The sequence below is a fragment of the Clavelina lepadiformis genome, chromosome 2 (assembly GCF_947623445.1).
Source record: "Clavelina lepadiformis chromosome 2, kaClaLepa1.1, whole genome shotgun sequence".
NCBI classification, from domain to species: domain Eukaryota; kingdom Metazoa; phylum Chordata; class Ascidiacea; order Aplousobranchia; family Clavelinidae; genus Clavelina; species Clavelina lepadiformis.
In genome coordinates this window covers 19,458,073-19,475,204 of record NC_135241.1, presented here as the reverse complement: position 1 = coordinate 19,475,204, position 17,132 = coordinate 19,458,073, and the positions used below count along the sequence as shown (strand labels likewise).

Sequence of the window (17,132 nt, the reverse complement as noted above, 5' to 3'; positions counted from 1 at the left end):
ATTGAATCATTCAATTTCCTTGAATTTCACTTGGTGAGGTTTCCATCTGGAGAGTATGGCAGTTTTCAACAAAAAATCATGTGGGCAAAGATGCAAATTTTGGTGTGAACTGAAGCTTTAATTCTTTTTAAATTATTTACTATAAATTGGTGTTCGAACATCTATTTGGTTATTTTTTTATAATTTGGTGTGAAAATAAAAAGTAGGCTATGTTGTCACACTGCAACTGATTAGTGGTAAATCCAGCAAGCTAGCAACTAAATAACAACATTATGTCCGTTCAGATCAGGTTTTAAGCACCAGGCATACCAATGCAATGTATTGTTCATGGTAACTGATTTTCAAAGGTATAATGTCTGCATGTGCATCCACATCAAAGCCTGCGCCTAACTTGCAGGATGTACACTACTTATCAGACGACTAGCTGGGCTTTACTTTTTAAGAACATAGCATTTCATCATCTTGGGACCAGGCGATCAATCTGTTGCTGTATGACTGAACAGAGTAATCCACGAATTTAGGCTAGCCTGATGCAGCCATGTTTCAAACTATGTCAGAGTGTCAGGATCTTTCCTTAAGCAGCTCAAGTACCAACAGAAATTAGTCTAGTTCATACGTTAACTTTTCTTTTTGTAAACTGGTCTTCATAATCGTCCAGTCATTCTGCATTACTGCCCAGCTATTACTACTGTAATGGGCTAAGCCAACACTCAGACACTACACGTCACTCATCAGCAATGAAGGTCCAAGGATAACCATACTAAATCCAAATTAATTTGATACCAATGATCGTAACAACATCCTATTTGAAATTTCTTGCCATGATGCCCCTTGCCGCTGAAAACCAAAACGTCACATGTTCCCTGCTGAGTTCTGCCCTGAACTGCACCTTAGAACAAACCTTCCACAACACTGCTCTATTCAGTCTAGCTGAGTCAACGACCGTCAAGCGGTAAACATATCGCAAAATATGTTTGACGTCAAAGGTGCGAAGACGTCATAAAAAAAAGAGAAAAAGGGATGCTCCTTGCTGGGCATTTTTTCACTTTTCTAGCTATGGTTGTGGCTTCATTTCAGTGCCTGCAGCTTTATACGGTACAATAACTTCCGGCGAAAAAACAATACCGCGCCTTCTGGTGATTTCTAACAGAAAATTCTGGACTCATCGACAACATTCCCATATTTAAAAATTCATAACCTTAACATAAGAGCTCCTAAGCAGGTAAAATTCTTCTGCCTCCATATAAAATACCCATATTTAAAGTAAACTGATGCGTTGCTAAAAACATTAATTAAAAATTAAGCGAGCAACTGCAACTTCAAATTGTGTAAAATAGTTGCTCGCCATAATGAAAAAACTCTTAATCATACTTCAACCACAAGACACGCCATAAATTCATCACTACACAAATCTAGCGCGTCATACACTGGAAGTACACTTTGCTTTGTTTAAACTACATTTACTTATATGCGATTTTCATGCTTCCTTCGAGTTATGGTTATGCTGTTGTTCTCGAAGAAAAATAAGTTTAGATATTTTGACTTAACTAGGTTATTTAAAAACTTTTTTAACGGTAAACGTTCTGTTTAAGTCGCAAAAATATAGCCTTTTGAAGACAAATATAAATGCATGTCTTGTGAAGAAAAAAGTAGAAAAAGGCTTAACTTTCACCACAGGCAAAAATATAACTGCTGAAAATACGAAAACAGAGAAGAGAAACCAACTTTGCAGTTATTTTGCAAACGTTTTTTACAATATCTCGTTGAATTCTTGTGATCTAAAGAAATTTCTTGTAATAGCTTAGCCTAAATGTGGTACTCTATACTTTTTCTTTACGAGTCAAGAAAACGCTGGTGTTATGTGGAGTTTTTCGGAGTCAGCATTGTGCAATCTTAAAAAATTGTTGTTACATTTTGTCACATATTGAGTCTATATCGTTTGACATTATGAGAAAAGCGAAACATTATAATTCGAATTTTTTTACAATTATGCTATATAAGCTATATCAATAAATGTATAGAACATAATACCACTACACCATAAACTACAGACAAATTAGCTTGCTTGAACGTCAAGCTGTTATTTTGCTGGATAATAATGTTAATAATATAAACTAAAGAGCATTAAGCCTTCTGTGACTGTTCAACTTATTAAACTTAATTATTAGTATGGCCGCGGTCGCTAAATACAGACAAGAATCTCAAATAATATCATCAAGTTGTATAAACATTGGCTTTCGACTGAAATTAGTCAGTTATGTATCGCTATCGCATAATCACTTTTTTGCTATCTACGAAGTTTCTTCAAGTTTTTGTGGATCTTGGTGGTAACCATGACGCAAAATAATAAACCAAGTTATTGCCAAGGTCATCGACCTTTTGAGGTTCCTCGTTTATCAGATTCGCTTATAACCGGTTTATACCGGTGTTGGGATGTGGAAAATAATTCGTGTTTTTTTGCCCTGGAGAGTGGAAAACACAAAACTATAATTTTGTGGAACAAACACGTAGGCATGCAGGCAGACTACGTAAATTTATGCAATAGGACTATACTTTCAAAATTTATGCAATATCATTATATTATTTAAGAGCAATTAATATGCTACATTCAGGTTTTGTAGTGGACTTTGTCTTTTAGTTTTTAGTCACTTAGCCCCACTTTGTTTATTAAAATTTGCCACAAACCAAATAATTTGATGCGTGTTGCGTAAAAAACAAGCACAGTAGAAACAAAATACTGTGCATGTCTTCAACGAGAAAGCTTTTTTATTTTACTTGGAGTGATGTTAGAATTTCTCAGCTTTCTAGAAAGAGGCTTTTGCTGTTTCTTTTAGGGCTAGGCTAAAGTTTTCATTGTGAAACAAATGTCCTACTTCGCAATAATGAACAGACAAAAAACAAAATTTCAACAAGCTAATAGAAATATATTAAATAATCAAGAAATAAAATACAAATTATTTAAGTTTACTGGCGTAAGTTAGAATAATAAATTTCAGCTATTAACCGATAAAAATTTGCTTTATTCGAAATGTTAATGACTCATGCTGAACATATTTATTCATATTTCACTTACATTTCATCAAGCATTTTCCATGAAATAATTCCGTAAAGGTTCTTTAAAAGAAAAACATCTAAACATCGTATACGGGAATCTCAGATACCAATGCAAAAATGTATGCTGAAACCCTCCAAACCCAAACGGGTTCGTTTTGATCATTTTTGCAGGTGGGATTTAATTTTAACTTTGATTATGTGCAGTGAGCAATGTTCGCAGATTAGGGTTTGTACGAATATTAAAATCTATTATTTGTATTTTGACAAATCCGTCCTTTTAGATTTGGCGCATCCCTACGGGCTAGGGCCAGGGGCGGATTAGCAAACTAAAACAGTTCGGGATTTTTAAAGTAGAACGGCCCAAACCCAAAACAAGTTTTATAAATAAGAAATAGTTGACCTAGCTATTTCAGAAAAAGCCGAGTGTATTTGGCTAGTTATAGCTCATACATTGTTTTCAAAATTACCTTCAATATATATTCGTCTACGAAAATCATATAGTTCGAATATAAAAACTTACGTTTTTTAAATGTTGTTAAATACTTATCAACTTTTAAGTTCTCTCGCAGCTTAACTCTAATAAAAGTTCATTTTTTGCCATGATGCATAGGTAGCCTATTCCACTCCATTGACGGTTTGTGTACATCAATTTTTCTAATTCCCGTTGAAAGTGCTGATACAGACAATTTATTTTGAATTTATGTCATAATTCTGTCTCAGAAGTGACGCAAAAGCAAAACTGTAAATAAAATAGGTAGACGTTACTGTATGTCATTGATAGGCGACGTAAACAAAGTTCATTCTTAATCGTCACGTTACGTAGTTGTAAACGGATAGTTTATGTCCAACCCAGAGATGAAAGTCCCGGCCAGGCTTTTCTGGTCGGGCTCTGGTTTGAGCTTAAGTTTGTAAAAGTTATATGCATGCAAATACTTTTTACAATCTTGTAAGATCAAGGAATTGTTTTCGTTTCAGCTTAACAAACTAACCACAACAGACATTTCCTTATACTTCATCACAGCGGGTAGTCAATTGAACTATTTTGTAACCTCTGTTATAGTTCATAGAGTACTATAGAGTATAGACCACATACACCACACTTTTCATCCATTTGCTAAATCCACCTTTTGGGTCTATACTAGCCTTCATACATGTGCTCCCGGACAAAGAAGAAAAAATTTGACAAAGTGCAACACAGTCTCAAAAGATAAAATGTTTTGGTCAATTCCCAGCATCGGTCAGAAATTTCCCGAACTCCCGGTTGGCTGATCGGGCCCTGGCTACGGCCACCGGTAATGTGGGGTAAGACTATACTGCACTACTGCTTAGAACCCATAGCATGGCACCAGCAGCTAGACTTACGTAATTTGGATGTATCTTAAATCAGTATTAAATCCGACCATCTGTGCGTCAACCTCATGAGGCAAGAGTAGCCATAGCGTATTAAAATGACTCTTTTGGGCCAACTAACGATCACTTTTAGCGACTCACAACTTGTGCTTAGCCATGCGTAAAAAGGTTCACGTGATTTTGTTTACAGCTGATTGGAGAAAATTGGTGTGTGGACGTGATTAAAGCTACCGAGCTCTGCAGAGGTGATGGTAGACGCTCACTGGTTGTTGCCGAAAGTTGTAATATGTCGGTATGCGGACTTGCCTATTGTTTATGTTTGAGGTTGATTACTTAACTAGATCTACGGTAAAGCCATCAGAGCGATTAAGAATCAATGGACTTTTTTCTTCACTTCTTGCTGTAACAGAACGTTGACGGAGACAGACAACTTGACAATTCTGCAATAGACAACCAAACTGTTGAACTGACTGTGCCTTCTGTACGTTCGATTTTTTGCTTACTGTTTTAACAGATATGCATACAGTTATGCATAGATTCACCTACTTGTAAATACAGGGTATATAAATGAACTGAACAAGACTGAACTGTAACCTACTGTAAGTTAGCATCTATATTAACCAATACAAATACATCTATGATAAGCTAGTTTAGGCCAATTTAACGCAAAATGTTCCTGTTATACACTTAAGTATGCTATAATTATACCTATTAGTATTATTCTTTACTCGTCTGTCCCATGAAACATTCTATTTATAGGAGTGCTTAATCCTAACACCTGGGTTGTCCCTGTTGCTTCTTTTTATTTGACGTAATAACAACCACCATCTTCATCAGAATTAATTGATAAATTTGTGTTTTATTCTACTTATTCATGTCAATAACTACTAGACCACTACGTAAAAGTACAAATCCTTTCCAGTGTATTTACTGACAACTATACTCTTTGATTTTAGGCCGACTTGTTTTTGGACTTGTCCCTCTCTTCAGTAGGCTACCGTATCCTATGTATAATGCAGATATTACTGTAGAACCAGTTTTATAATTTCATTCACGACATGTTTCTATTAATGCAGCAGCATTTCAGTTTGTTTGGTAACAAAAGCATTTAAAACATCTTGTTAGTCATTACAAAATTTGTTATACTTTTGATAGAAGACAGTTAGAAAGTACAGTAAAAGTTTGTTTTAGCTTCAAACGTTTTTCTTTTGATTAGATTATGAAAATGTTAGGAATTCTAAAGCATAGCATAAGGTATTGTCGTCGCCCTGTTGCAGCTAACTTGCAGTCAACAATTGGGAGCACTAATTCAAACAAAAGAACACTTGATGGACAACTTGATTTAAGGTGTTACAACATTTGTCCACATGTCAGTTTACCATAATGGAACATGAATTTTTTTTTGCATGTGACTTAAATTTGTTCTTGTTAGGTGTACCCATGTAAGACATGTTCATGATGATGCCAAACGAGTTGCTGAACATGAGAGTGTAATATTTCGTCAGGTGACATTTTTTTGATGTTTGTAGACATTGTTTTGTTTTTGTATATTTGGATTGCAGTCTGTAGACAGGATAGGATTACTGTCAGCAGAATTATCATGAACACCAATAAATGTAAGCCAAGTTATAAAGCCTAGCATTTGTTTTAGATGTTTGATGGTGAAACATACACTTATACATATTTGTTGGGATGTCCAGAAACTCGAGCAGCAATTCTTATTGACCCTGTATATGAAATGGTAAAAGTTTTCTCATAAGTTACAACATTGATATCAGAAGCCTTTTTTAGAACCCTTCTTATTTTCTTATGAAGTTCACTTGTTAAACATTATCAGGGCTGAACAGTTTTTTGTGATGTTGTAGTATTCCAATTTTAACCTATTAAAAACTTTTCCATGTTTTATATGTAGGTTGACAGAGATGTAAAAGTGGCCGAAGAAATGGAATTGGATATTATTTATGGATGTTAGTCAGTGTGTGATATTAAATAATTTGTTATCTGGTAATAGTGTTATGAAGGTTATTTGTATTATAGTGAACACCCATGTTCATGCTGATCATGTCACTGGGACAGGCAAGTTAAAAGAACTGCTACCGCGCTTCAAGTCGGTGATATCAAAATCTTCAGGAGCAAAAGCCGATATTCATTTGGAAGACGGTGCTGAATTTAAGTTTGGAAACCAGGTTCAGTTCCACTGTTGCAGCGTCACATTGTAAAACAATATGTGGATTCACTGAAATGAAGTTTTGATTAAATTGATACTTTGTAGTGCATAAAATGCCTCTCCACTCCAGGACACACTGGTGGATGCATGACATACGTCCTCCCTCAGCATGCAATGGCATTCACAGGAGATGCCTTGCTTATCAGAGCTTGTGGTAGAACCGATTTTCAAGAAGGTTACCAGAAACTTTTATTTGTTGTCGTGTAATGCAATTTCAAAATACCTGGTACCATAAGATTTATATTGTTGGTGTCAAACATATGAAATTGCATTGCCCTTAGGCATAATCACTAGTGCACCAATGATAACTAGTTGAATAAGTTTATGCTTCATTTGTGCAACAACAAATGTTTTTCTGTTATACAGAAATGTGAATGCAACGTTATAAGTTATATGCAATGGCTTCAAATGGAAAGTAAATATCCTGAAGTCTCATTGTGTGTATTTTAACAGGAGATTCAGGAAAACTTTATGAATCTGTCTGGCGAAAGATTTTCACACTTCCTGATCATTTTTATCTTTACCCAGGACACGATTATAGAGGTATGGCTGTAACAACTTGGTTAATTATTAAATCAACAATTTCAAATAAAGGTTCCTTTTTACATTCTTTTGTTTGCACTTTTAACCGTTGCTGAGCACTGCAACATGTTTTCTTTTTATGACATTATTTGCAATTAAGGTTTTTCTCGAACAACTGTTGCCGAAGAGAAAAAATTCAACCCACGATTGACTCTGGATAAAGAGAAATTTGTTCAATTTATGAAAGAACTAGATTTGGCTTATCCGAAGTTGATAGGTAGCAACACTAATATGTCTTATTTGTGTCTTGCAAATTTGTTGTTTTCATTTAATAACCATCGCTGTGATAATAAAGATTATATGCCCAAGTTTGACATCAATGAACCTTGTTGTGCAGATAAATCTCTCCCAGCAAACCTCAAATGCGGTGAAATAAGTAAGGAAGCGATTCTAGGTTCTGAAGACGTTTTAAGCCATATGGGCAACCACTGACTTTCGTATATGGGAGAGTTCAATCAAAAATGGCTCCACATTCCTGCTGCTAAAAATAGATCGACTTATAATAACCTGGATCTGGTGCTGGTTAATCATTACTCAGAGATCTACTTCAAATCTTATTTTGCCCTCGGATCATCCTATTGTGTATCATTGGCGTTGGCAGAGAGGCCACACTGCAAATAGAGAATTTTTGAAGTGTAGGTATACTGGTACCTTAACTTGTAGCCAATGATTAAATGCATCTCTCAAGGTGAGATTGTATTTTCTTTATTAAATAACAACCTGGTGTATCATATTTGCATAAAGTTAAATGTACTACCTGAAAATGAAGTGTTTCCCATTAATGACTGTATTAGCAAATGTCCATGTCGCATGCAGTATAATAAAATTACGAAGAAGTACCATTTATATGTCAATCTACTTGCATCACCACAAGTTTTTAGTAATTTTAATGGGATCCAACTTGTTTGTGTCTTTGTTAGCCAATAAATAATTTAGTCTGCTTGTACATTTGCTTTTTTTAGTGTTTTCTCTGCGCTTTCGTATCTGTACAAAGACATCCGAACAATTTTTCCTTAAATTTGGTCACACAGTTTACCGACTGCTTTTAGTATTACCAAATAACAGACGCTGGCCAATTTTTTGACCCATGATTTGAGTTGCTCATGTAAATCAATACGTTTTTTCTATGGTGTAAGGATAACTTACTCCTGCAGTGTTTTTCTCTTTGGAAGTGTATACCATGGTATCTGCGTGCGATATCAGTCTATGATTGCTGTTTTGCAAAGAAATGTATAAATTTCTCGTTGTGCCACGTAGCGCACTTGTTCCCAGACTTACGTACAATGTACTGTTCTACATATTTGTTTGTTATATGCATTTTACTTCGCAAACTTCTTTAAACGTCGCTCTTGTAATTTCTTTTGGCATTTATTTCTTTGTCAGAAAAAAGCAATGAAATACTGAACTCTGTACATTTCCTCGAGAAGCAGAATGATGTAAATTGTAAGACTATTACAGAACGGTTAGTTTGGGGAAACTCTCTTCGCAGTCAGTGATAAGGGAGTTCCCTTATTATGATCCTGGAGGAGGAATTCCACCCTGTTCTCACCAAGCCGCGCTCATACCCACCGTTGCATTCCCCGACCCAAAGAGTGACGTCATGCACCCCAGGTGACAGTCCACGACAACTTCCAACGACTGTGAATAAGCGTTCAATAAAACAATTAACAACTTATCTTAAAAAAGCTGAAGGTAGACTCAAACGTACTGCTCATTGTTTTGTAGAAGTTTAAAACCTCGTCCGCCGTGCTTAGGAAAATGATGGCGTCAATTGGCTGGGGATCCAAGCACTCGCTTCCGTCAAACAAAAAATACCTGTCGTATAATAAATACTTCCTCTTATTTTGTGTAAGGTGTATGTTTAACTCACATGTCTTTCCTTAAGATATTTACTGCTTCACTTTTACAACAGCTAAGACTGCATATTGCTGTAGCCGAAAGGGCATTTGTAAAATAACGTCGGCCTACCATCTGCTGCAGCACGATTCCGTCTGTGAACATTTCAATCGCGTAGCACCGTGCCATTCTACCATTAAAACTGTCGACTTCTTTTTCTGTAAACAGAGTAAACTACTGGGATATATTCTCGGTAATATTATCATCAATCGTAGCATTAAATCGCAGATTTTTTAATTGGGACATTTTATGAACAGATAATTTGTCTGATAAATGTTTAAATTTACCTTAATAAAAGAGCAAGTCTGAACCGGACCAACGCTCAATGCAAAGTTGTACATGTTCCATGCGCATTGCTTCATGTTGGGTACGTACATATCATCCTGATAAAAACACATGACTAGAGAAAGACTCAAAAATTATATTGATATTTTAGGTAAAGGCAGTGGTAGCCTTAGGTTTAGACGGGCGAGGCGAGGTATGGCGCGGCTTAAGCTTGGGAGCCCCAAAATTACAAAAGACGTAGCAATCTATCCTAGAGGGTTCCAGGGGTAAGCTCCCTCGGAAAATTTTGAGTTTACATGGTTTAAAATGCATAAAAATTTGCTTTTCATTCAAAAAGAAACTGCTTGAGATTTGTTTGGGCATATCTTTTCAGATCATGTCCCACTAAATTTTGTTTTATGGCTCTTAAGAACTCACACCCTTCATTTCTTTGTTGCTATTGAGTGCCTAATGTACCGCAGAGGTTTACCAGCAGAGAACCCAACTTTTTTTCGTCTTGGCAAGATGTCTTAAATCACGTGAGCGTTTGAACATCAAGCTACATGAAAGTAATCTCAAAGCAGGAGGGAAGCCATTCACACGGAGGTTCGATTAACACAAGCTTCCCGTATTTTAAACACAGTTCATACAGCTACTTAGCATGAACCAGTGGATGACTCCTGTCCTGAAAAAGTGCGACTAGTTAACAATAATATTCGTATGCAATGTTTGTTTTTTTAGAGCGCTTATACAGAAATAGGGGGCTTTTGAAGGGGAGCCGAGACAAGAGCCACCCTAAAGCCACTACTAGCTAAAAGATGGATGTTAACAAGTAAACTTTACAGCTAAGCATATCATAAACGAACATCTTGAACACAGTCCTCGCAATCTCCAGCGTCTCCTTTCCGACCTGGTAATCCAGGAATACCAGGTAATCCGTGCAAACCTGGAATGCCCGGGGCTCCATATCTGTTGTATGGACAGAGCTCTTCTTCGTAACCCTCGTGTTGGATTATTGTTTCCATGCACCGCGTATATTCTTGATTTACGTCAGTGACGTCATCAACTTCTGTCGTCTCGTTCACCTGCCATTTCAAAACACGTTTTTTAATGGTATAAGCCACAACTAACAACAGCCTTGAAAAACCTTATATTTGGATGACTTGTAACATGTTACGTATAGCTTACTGTATAGGATTACTGGCAGATACCTATTCGAATCTAAACCATTGGCTGTTAAGGTCAAGGTTGCAAATTACAAGGTAAAAGAAAACATCTTACTTAGTGAACTACTTCCTACACATAAACTGTCAAACTAACATTTTGGCAGTGTAGCCTACTATAGATGAAGCCTACGTTCCCGGAAAGATTTTACTGCTTTACATTACTAAAATGTACGTTTAAGGTATAACCTACGTTGCTATCTTCTATAATGATTATGCTTTCTTTGTCTCCTTTTTCTGATAGGAGAGGTGGCGGAAGCGGTTCAAAGATAATATCATCGTCATTGCCCGAGACCTGCTCATTGACTTTTTGTGGACCTTCTGCTAATCCTTTCAAAATGAGAAGATTCAAAGCCACCAGAAATAACAAAAAAAATGGAGTTAATTCAGCCATGCCAATGCTAGTTTCACTGTCAGCTTCTGCAATGACAACGTCGCAACAAACTTATTCTCACAACCTTCACAAAATTTCGCTGATCCGATTTAAGTCATTTGTGTAATGCATTGCAAGTCATATAGAAAGTATTCTTCATTACCTAGCTACGACTTTTTACAAAAAAAGCATCACAGTATAACTTATAAACAATAAATAATAGGCTACTGTCTATGTGTCAGCCCGGTGTCTTAAGGAAAAGCACATCATATTTCCTCCTATTTCGCTTTCATCTCACGAAGCCCCATTTCTGCAGGTGACCATGGAGAAAGCAATTTTTCGCTTGTAAACAAAGTGATTGAAAAATTGATTAGCTCGTTGTTTCCTAAATATGCTGATTGCTGCAATACGTTTTGACTGAGCGAAATAGGGCACTTGGTAAAGACGTCCGTTCACGGTTGACGTAACTACATTGTTGCCTGTATGTTAAATCTGTTTCTGAACGTCCTCCTTTACTTAGTATTTGACAGAAACTGTCTCCACATGCCCATGCTTGACAATTCCAGAAGAGACTTCGAACTCAAAAATTATCAACGTCCAGAATTGTTTAGGGAAGTATACAGTCATAAATTAACGCAATTGATCGTTGGCTGAAACAATAGGCATATACCTTTTGCTAAATGTGATGTTTTATCGGTATGAATAACAACACGTGTGACTTGGGCCTAACACCTTTGTTAAATGGTACGGGTAATTATTTATATTGTCTGTCTTTATTGAAAACAATTACTCAAATTTGCATAGAAGTAAAATTATATAGCACACTTTGATGTACACCATGGCAACGTACTGCTCAATTTGACGCAATTACACGTTGAAAAACATTCGGTGCAAAATCGCTGTACAAGTAGACCAGCATCTGATGCACCTCCACTTAATTACTTCAAAAGAGCTTCTACATATTTTGTAAAGCTGACAGGAGCATATTTTGTTCCCACGCAGAATATTTTCCCGTCATCCTCTTGAATGAGGGATCAAATGGACTGCTGATGTGAGCTTTTGTCGGATAACACTCTCCCATTCTTTCAATTTTGTAGTTTCCTTCTAAAATCAGCTGATCACTGATGGAAGGAAGCTTGACGTATCTGCCAAAACCCAAGTGGCACCTTGAATTTTTACCTATGGATGGGTCATGGATACAGAGTTGTAATAAGTCGAGTCGGGTTTTTCGGGGCCGGCTCGGACCAAAGTTTAAAAAATATCACTTTCTGTCACATTTGCATCGTAATTTCACTTTCTTTGGACACATGTGCATGCGAGCAAAGTGCTAAAATCCTCCCGCAGAGCACAAGTTAAATGAGGATGACAGACGAAGAATGGCATCAAAAGATGACTTTGATTTAGCAAATTTAACTTTCCGTCTTCAAATAAAATTTAGGTTCGTGTTGGATTTAGTTTAATAATGTTAGGCCCGTTTACAACTCTGCAAGGATATCCAGGGTTGTAATGCTTATAAATCTTACAAAGGGTTTTTTGAACAACTTACCCAAATCCAATATTGCAACCTAAAGCATATGCATAGTCAGCAGTGCTAAGGTAACCAACTATCTCGTCATTTCGCCAGATTATCTCGTGACCATAAAGCGGGACGTCTCTGAACACAAAGATAAAAATAATCAAAATCATCATCAAACAAAAATAACGGAAAAATGTGACATCGTGTCACTCACGTATCGACAGTGAAACAGGCCAATTTTTTGCTCAGTGGCTGTTCGCGTAATTTATAAATTTCTTCGCTGCCAAGGTACGCACGTGATTGATCACAGAGTTTTGTGAGCCTCGCCTGGACTGGGTTATCACCCCTGCTTATGGTGTGGGGCCAATGATGAAAACCTGACACAAAGCAAAGTTTCAGGGTTGTCAATCCAGCCTGCTACCAGATGACTAACCCCACATGAGCTTGCTTATATACGCCTGACAACAAATTCAGCATTGGGGTACCAATTTCAGTGCTAAGCGAATCCAATGCTCTGTAACCAGCTGGACGGACTTCGTGTTTGTCAGCATCTTGCATGATGGCTTCATACACAACCTTGGTATGCTTGCTGTCACAGTGACATTCAAAGCCAAGTTCTCCGACAAACGACAACCTAACGGAAATATGTGATATTAAAGGAGTGTACAGATGTAAAAAATAAGCGTGGACAGATTACCCTTTTGGGAAAAAGTTCAACCAGAAGCTTGCTGCAATATATTTTTAAAGGAATATTGCGTTTTCAACATACTTTTTTGAAGTTATTGTTTTGCATGAAAATGTCATGTATAAGGTATTACAGAGCATGAGCTAGATAAAAAGCATACTGACCTTGCAACTATTACCGGTTTTCCTGCCACAGATGCTCCTTTCCAATCTCCATACTTTAAATCATCCAGTGAAAATGTATCGATCAGCGGCTGTAGCAGACTAGCACTGAAGGAGTCATGAAATGATAACGTGACTTATTTTTATAGCCCAACTGACAAAGCAATAGTAGACTGCAACATACTGTGTGGTAACTATCACTTTCTCTGCTTTGACCATTTAGTTATATGTTATATCCTGAATGGACATCTAGAATACTGTATGAAATGTAATGAAAAAACCTGACCTTTTAGGACCTTGCAAGCTGAGGATTGCTCGCTGTTCAGTGAAATTTTCAACGTTGCAACGCAGTGATTCATCATATATTAGTTGTTGCATATGACTATCGATGAATTGATATGCGGATGATGCTCCAGTAATGTAATAACCGGGCTCTTGCAAAATGAACTTTACTGAGTCATTAACTATAGTGTGGCATTATATTATTGACTATATGATATGAGTAAAAATGGAATTGGAATTTATATTTTACTTATTTTGCTAGAAAATTGTTTAAAATACTATCACTATGCAAACTGTTTTCAGACGAACTCAACATAATCGTAATGTAATTTACTGGTGTACCTCCATTGTTGTTCCGGATACGAGTACACACCACGTCACTTTCAATTCCTCCAGCTTTGTTCAACATCAACGCATAAACAAATCGACCATCAGGGTATCTTGTCATGTCACGTGACAGCAATCTCGTAATAGCTTTTTCAGCATCAGGTCCAGTCAAGCAATATTTTGCCATGTGAGACGAGTCAAATAAAACAGCAGATGTTCGGCATGTTAAACATTCCTGTCCTATCTGAAAAGATGTTACTTAAAGCTGACTTTCAATCAAGTAAGAAATTTATCTAATTAAGGCTAAATACTTACAAGGCGATGACTCTCTTCAGGAAATTCATACGTGCAATCCTTGAGAACTTGCTCATGGTATTCGTAAAGGTTGTGCCGCTGGTATCCGTAATTACCATAAAAATCATACTCGAGAACATTCAATCTAGCTTGGGCTATCCCTTTATCATTTGTAACATAGTATGCAGGGCGTTCACATCCTGCTTTACACCCAAAGAGAGCGCCTTGGCTGGCATGAATCTTAAGAGATAAACACAATAAAAACGATCATTTCTATACAAACAAACAACTTTTAAGAACCATAACAAAAAAATTATGAAATGTAAAGGTAGGTTTTAACAGGTGGGCGTTCTGATGCGTAAAATTAAATAAAAAACCTCATGTAGCGTTCCCTTCCTTTGATTTCTTCCTCCAAGGCTGTGATCATACTTGTAGGCCACACTGTAACGTTTGGCAAAATTTTCATGGCATTTTTCCAATAGCCATTTATTGTGGTTGGTAAATTGAACAGGATAACGCCTAAGATAAAGTACAACAAAAAATGGAGTGCAAAAGTTTCATCATTAAAATAAAGAGTTCTTGGTGGTACAAAAGCACCAAGTTTAGCTCATTTTTTGTAGCAAGGGTGACCATTTTATTAGAAGTTCTTTTGACCAAACCTGATATCACAATTTATTAAATCAAGCTCAGGTCTTCCATGATAGACCCAGTGAGCTAGTTGTCTGCCAGCTCCACCACCAAGCATCATTCCACCGCTGTTAAATCCACTTCCAATGAAAAAACCTCGAACTTCAACAGATTCTCCCATGTTGGGTTTGCCATCAACAGTAAATGATTCTGCAAAAATGGTAAACAAATGCTACATAATGTGAGATGTTCTTTTGTCATAGTGCAATAATGTAAATGTGCTTGAATTTTGAAAGTTGTTTGAAGCTTTAACACAATTCTATAACCAAGGTTTGCAAAAAAGCAACCTGGTCCACAAACAGTTGAACGAATCCCAACATCAGCAATTGCTGGTATTCTGTTCATCGCTGCTTCTGTGTGCTGGTCAAAAATGTCCCAGTCTAAGTCATATAATCCAAATGCGAAGTCTTTAGGCAGCTGGAAGAAGTTCATAGATTCATTTAATGGAACTGACTTATAAAATTCAATATGGAGTAAAAACCAGAAAGATAATCAAAAATAAATTATAAAAATATTCACTATTAACATCTAAGTATTTTAAACAAAAAAGACTGACACTTTCTACAAGATGCGCATTTGCTTCGTATCCTCCAAACAGAAGAGCCTCTCCTTGTGGCCGAATGTACACACTTCCATGATCTTTGACAATCGGAGTATTTCGAATTCCTGGAATGCTTTTTGTGACAACATAAGCATGCTTAAAAGTAAGCTGAGGTATTCTCACACCAATCATCTGCAGCAAAAAATGCATAGTTTCAAGATATTTTAGCACTGCTGATTATGGCAAACATTTAAACAATAGTTGACACACAACACTACATTTGATACTAACACATTTACATGAAGGTAGAAATAAAAAAAGTATGAAAGAGTTTACCTGTCCTATATATGGCGACCAAGCTCCAGCACAATTGACAACTCTGTCGGTTTTGATTGTACCCTGGTCTGTAACAACATTCACAACCTTTTTCTGACCTAAATCATTTTCAGCTGTTGTTATGTTTACTACAGCACAGTTTTCAAAAACCTGAGAACATGAAAAGAATTTTGCTATAAAGTCATTTACTTTCTAAATCACATTCTGTTTGTTTTTGACAGGGGTTAGTTAAACACATGAGAAGATTAAACTACTTGTTTATTCATTTTTCTGCAAACCTTGGCTCCATGTTTTTGAGCGACTTTCAAATATGCCATACAATAAGTAGCTGGATCCATGGTGCCATCTCCAGGGGAATAAACTGCTCCATAAACATCGTTGACATTAAGAAGTGGATGAAGATCATTAATCTCATGTGCCTTTAACGGATATGTCTCTACACCGCATGCTTTGGCGAACTGATTACATCAAAAATAAAGTCATATATTTTATAGGTAAACCAAATGGTAAGAAGATGCATGAAAATACAGATAAAACATTTCTGTATATTTACAAAACAAGTTTTTGTTCAAATAGAGGTGACCAGCAACATACAATGGCATTTTGCATAACATCCTTAAAGCTTTCAGCGGTTTTGGTGGTTCCAATTGTTCCAGTTTTTAACCATCCTGCATCCTCACCAGTTTCTTTGGGAAGAATTTCACTTATAAGTTCTCTTGTTTGCAACTGCATCATTGTTTCATCTTTACTCGTGCGATAACTCCACAGTATCCCTGTATTTTTTACAATTGACAGTGATAAACACTTGGTTAGTGCTATCTTTAAAAAAGCACTAAATTAACAATTTGTTGATGCGTTTAAGGAAAACCTATTATTGAAATGCATTCTTCTAAGAAAGTCTCTTAAAACATAACGCTGTAATAAAAAAAGAGCTCACATACCGGCTGTGTGCCAAGTAGTGCCCGAAGTAATCTTATCCTTCTCCAAAAGAACCACTTTTGAGCCATAGAGTTTTGACAAGTGATAAGCAGTGCTACAACCAACACTACCAGCACCAATCACTACCACGTCTGCTTCAGATGGTAAGGCTTTGCTCAGGGTAAAAGACTTGTTGTTCTTATGAATTGAGCTTTCATAAGGAACATCACTGGTCACATCATCTGCTTTATCAAAGCTGGAATAATTTCTGGCAACGACTGTGAAACGATTGAGTTTATTTTGTAAAATCCTAGGAAGATAGCTGGATTGAACAAACATTCTCATTTCTTCTATTTTTCTCAATCAATCTTCACCAAAAAAGCAGATAGCATTCAGTGATACCTATTTTACATAAA

At 36.6% G+C, this 17,132-nt stretch overlaps 3 protein-coding genes across 4 annotated transcripts; 1 reads left to right on the top strand and 2 right to left on the bottom strand.

The window, feature by feature from the left end:
• Positions 1-4,658: 4,658 nt before the first annotated feature.
• LOC143445200 (persulfide dioxygenase ETHE1, mitochondrial-like) lies at positions 4,659-8,625 on the top strand. 2 transcript variants are annotated; one of them, XM_076944129.1, is made up of 10 exons: positions 4,659-4,885; positions 5,361-5,751; positions 5,837-5,909; positions 6,056-6,145; positions 6,317-6,371; positions 6,442-6,590; positions 6,677-6,806; positions 7,085-7,174; positions 7,314-7,430; positions 7,551-8,625. In XM_076944129.1, exons 2-10 carry the CDS (start codon positions 5,624-5,626, stop codon positions 7,643-7,645), a joined length of 927 nt encoding a protein of 308 aa, XP_076800244.1. In that variant the 5' UTR covers positions 4,659-4,885; positions 5,361-5,623; the 3' UTR covers positions 7,646-8,625. The 2 variants fall into 2 exon arrangements, with proteins under 2 accessions (XP_076800244.1, XP_076800243.1); XM_076944128.1 differs by having other exon boundaries at positions 4,659-5,751.
• Positions 8,563-11,045, bottom strand: LOC143445201 (uncharacterized). Its single transcript, XM_076944130.1, has 6 exons — positions 10,790-11,045; positions 10,240-10,458; positions 9,397-9,492; positions 9,182-9,267; positions 8,922-9,028; positions 8,563-8,851 (listed from the first exon to the last, which is right to left on the bottom strand). The coding sequence occupies exons 1-6, from the start codon at positions 10,988-10,990 to the stop codon at positions 8,703-8,705; spliced, it is 858 nt and encodes a 285-aa protein (XP_076800245.1). The 5' UTR covers positions 10,991-11,045; the 3' UTR covers positions 8,563-8,702.
• A 661-nt stretch (positions 11,046-11,706) lies between these two features.
• LOC143445197 (sarcosine dehydrogenase, mitochondrial-like) lies at positions 11,707-17,078 on the bottom strand. Its single transcript, XM_076944124.1, has 16 exons — positions 16,740-17,078; positions 16,393-16,571; positions 16,077-16,256; positions 15,799-15,948; positions 15,478-15,654; positions 15,209-15,338; positions 14,894-15,071; positions 14,612-14,753; positions 14,256-14,474; positions 13,956-14,184; positions 13,618-13,765; positions 13,335-13,439; positions 12,971-13,119; positions 12,700-12,862; positions 12,516-12,623; positions 11,707-12,114 (listed from the first exon to the last, which is right to left on the bottom strand). The coding sequence occupies exons 1-16, from the start codon at positions 17,059-17,061 to the stop codon at positions 11,925-11,927; spliced, it is 2,769 nt and encodes a 922-aa protein (XP_076800239.1). The 5' UTR covers positions 17,062-17,078; the 3' UTR covers positions 11,707-11,924.
• Between the last annotated feature and the right edge of the window lie 54 nt (positions 17,079-17,132).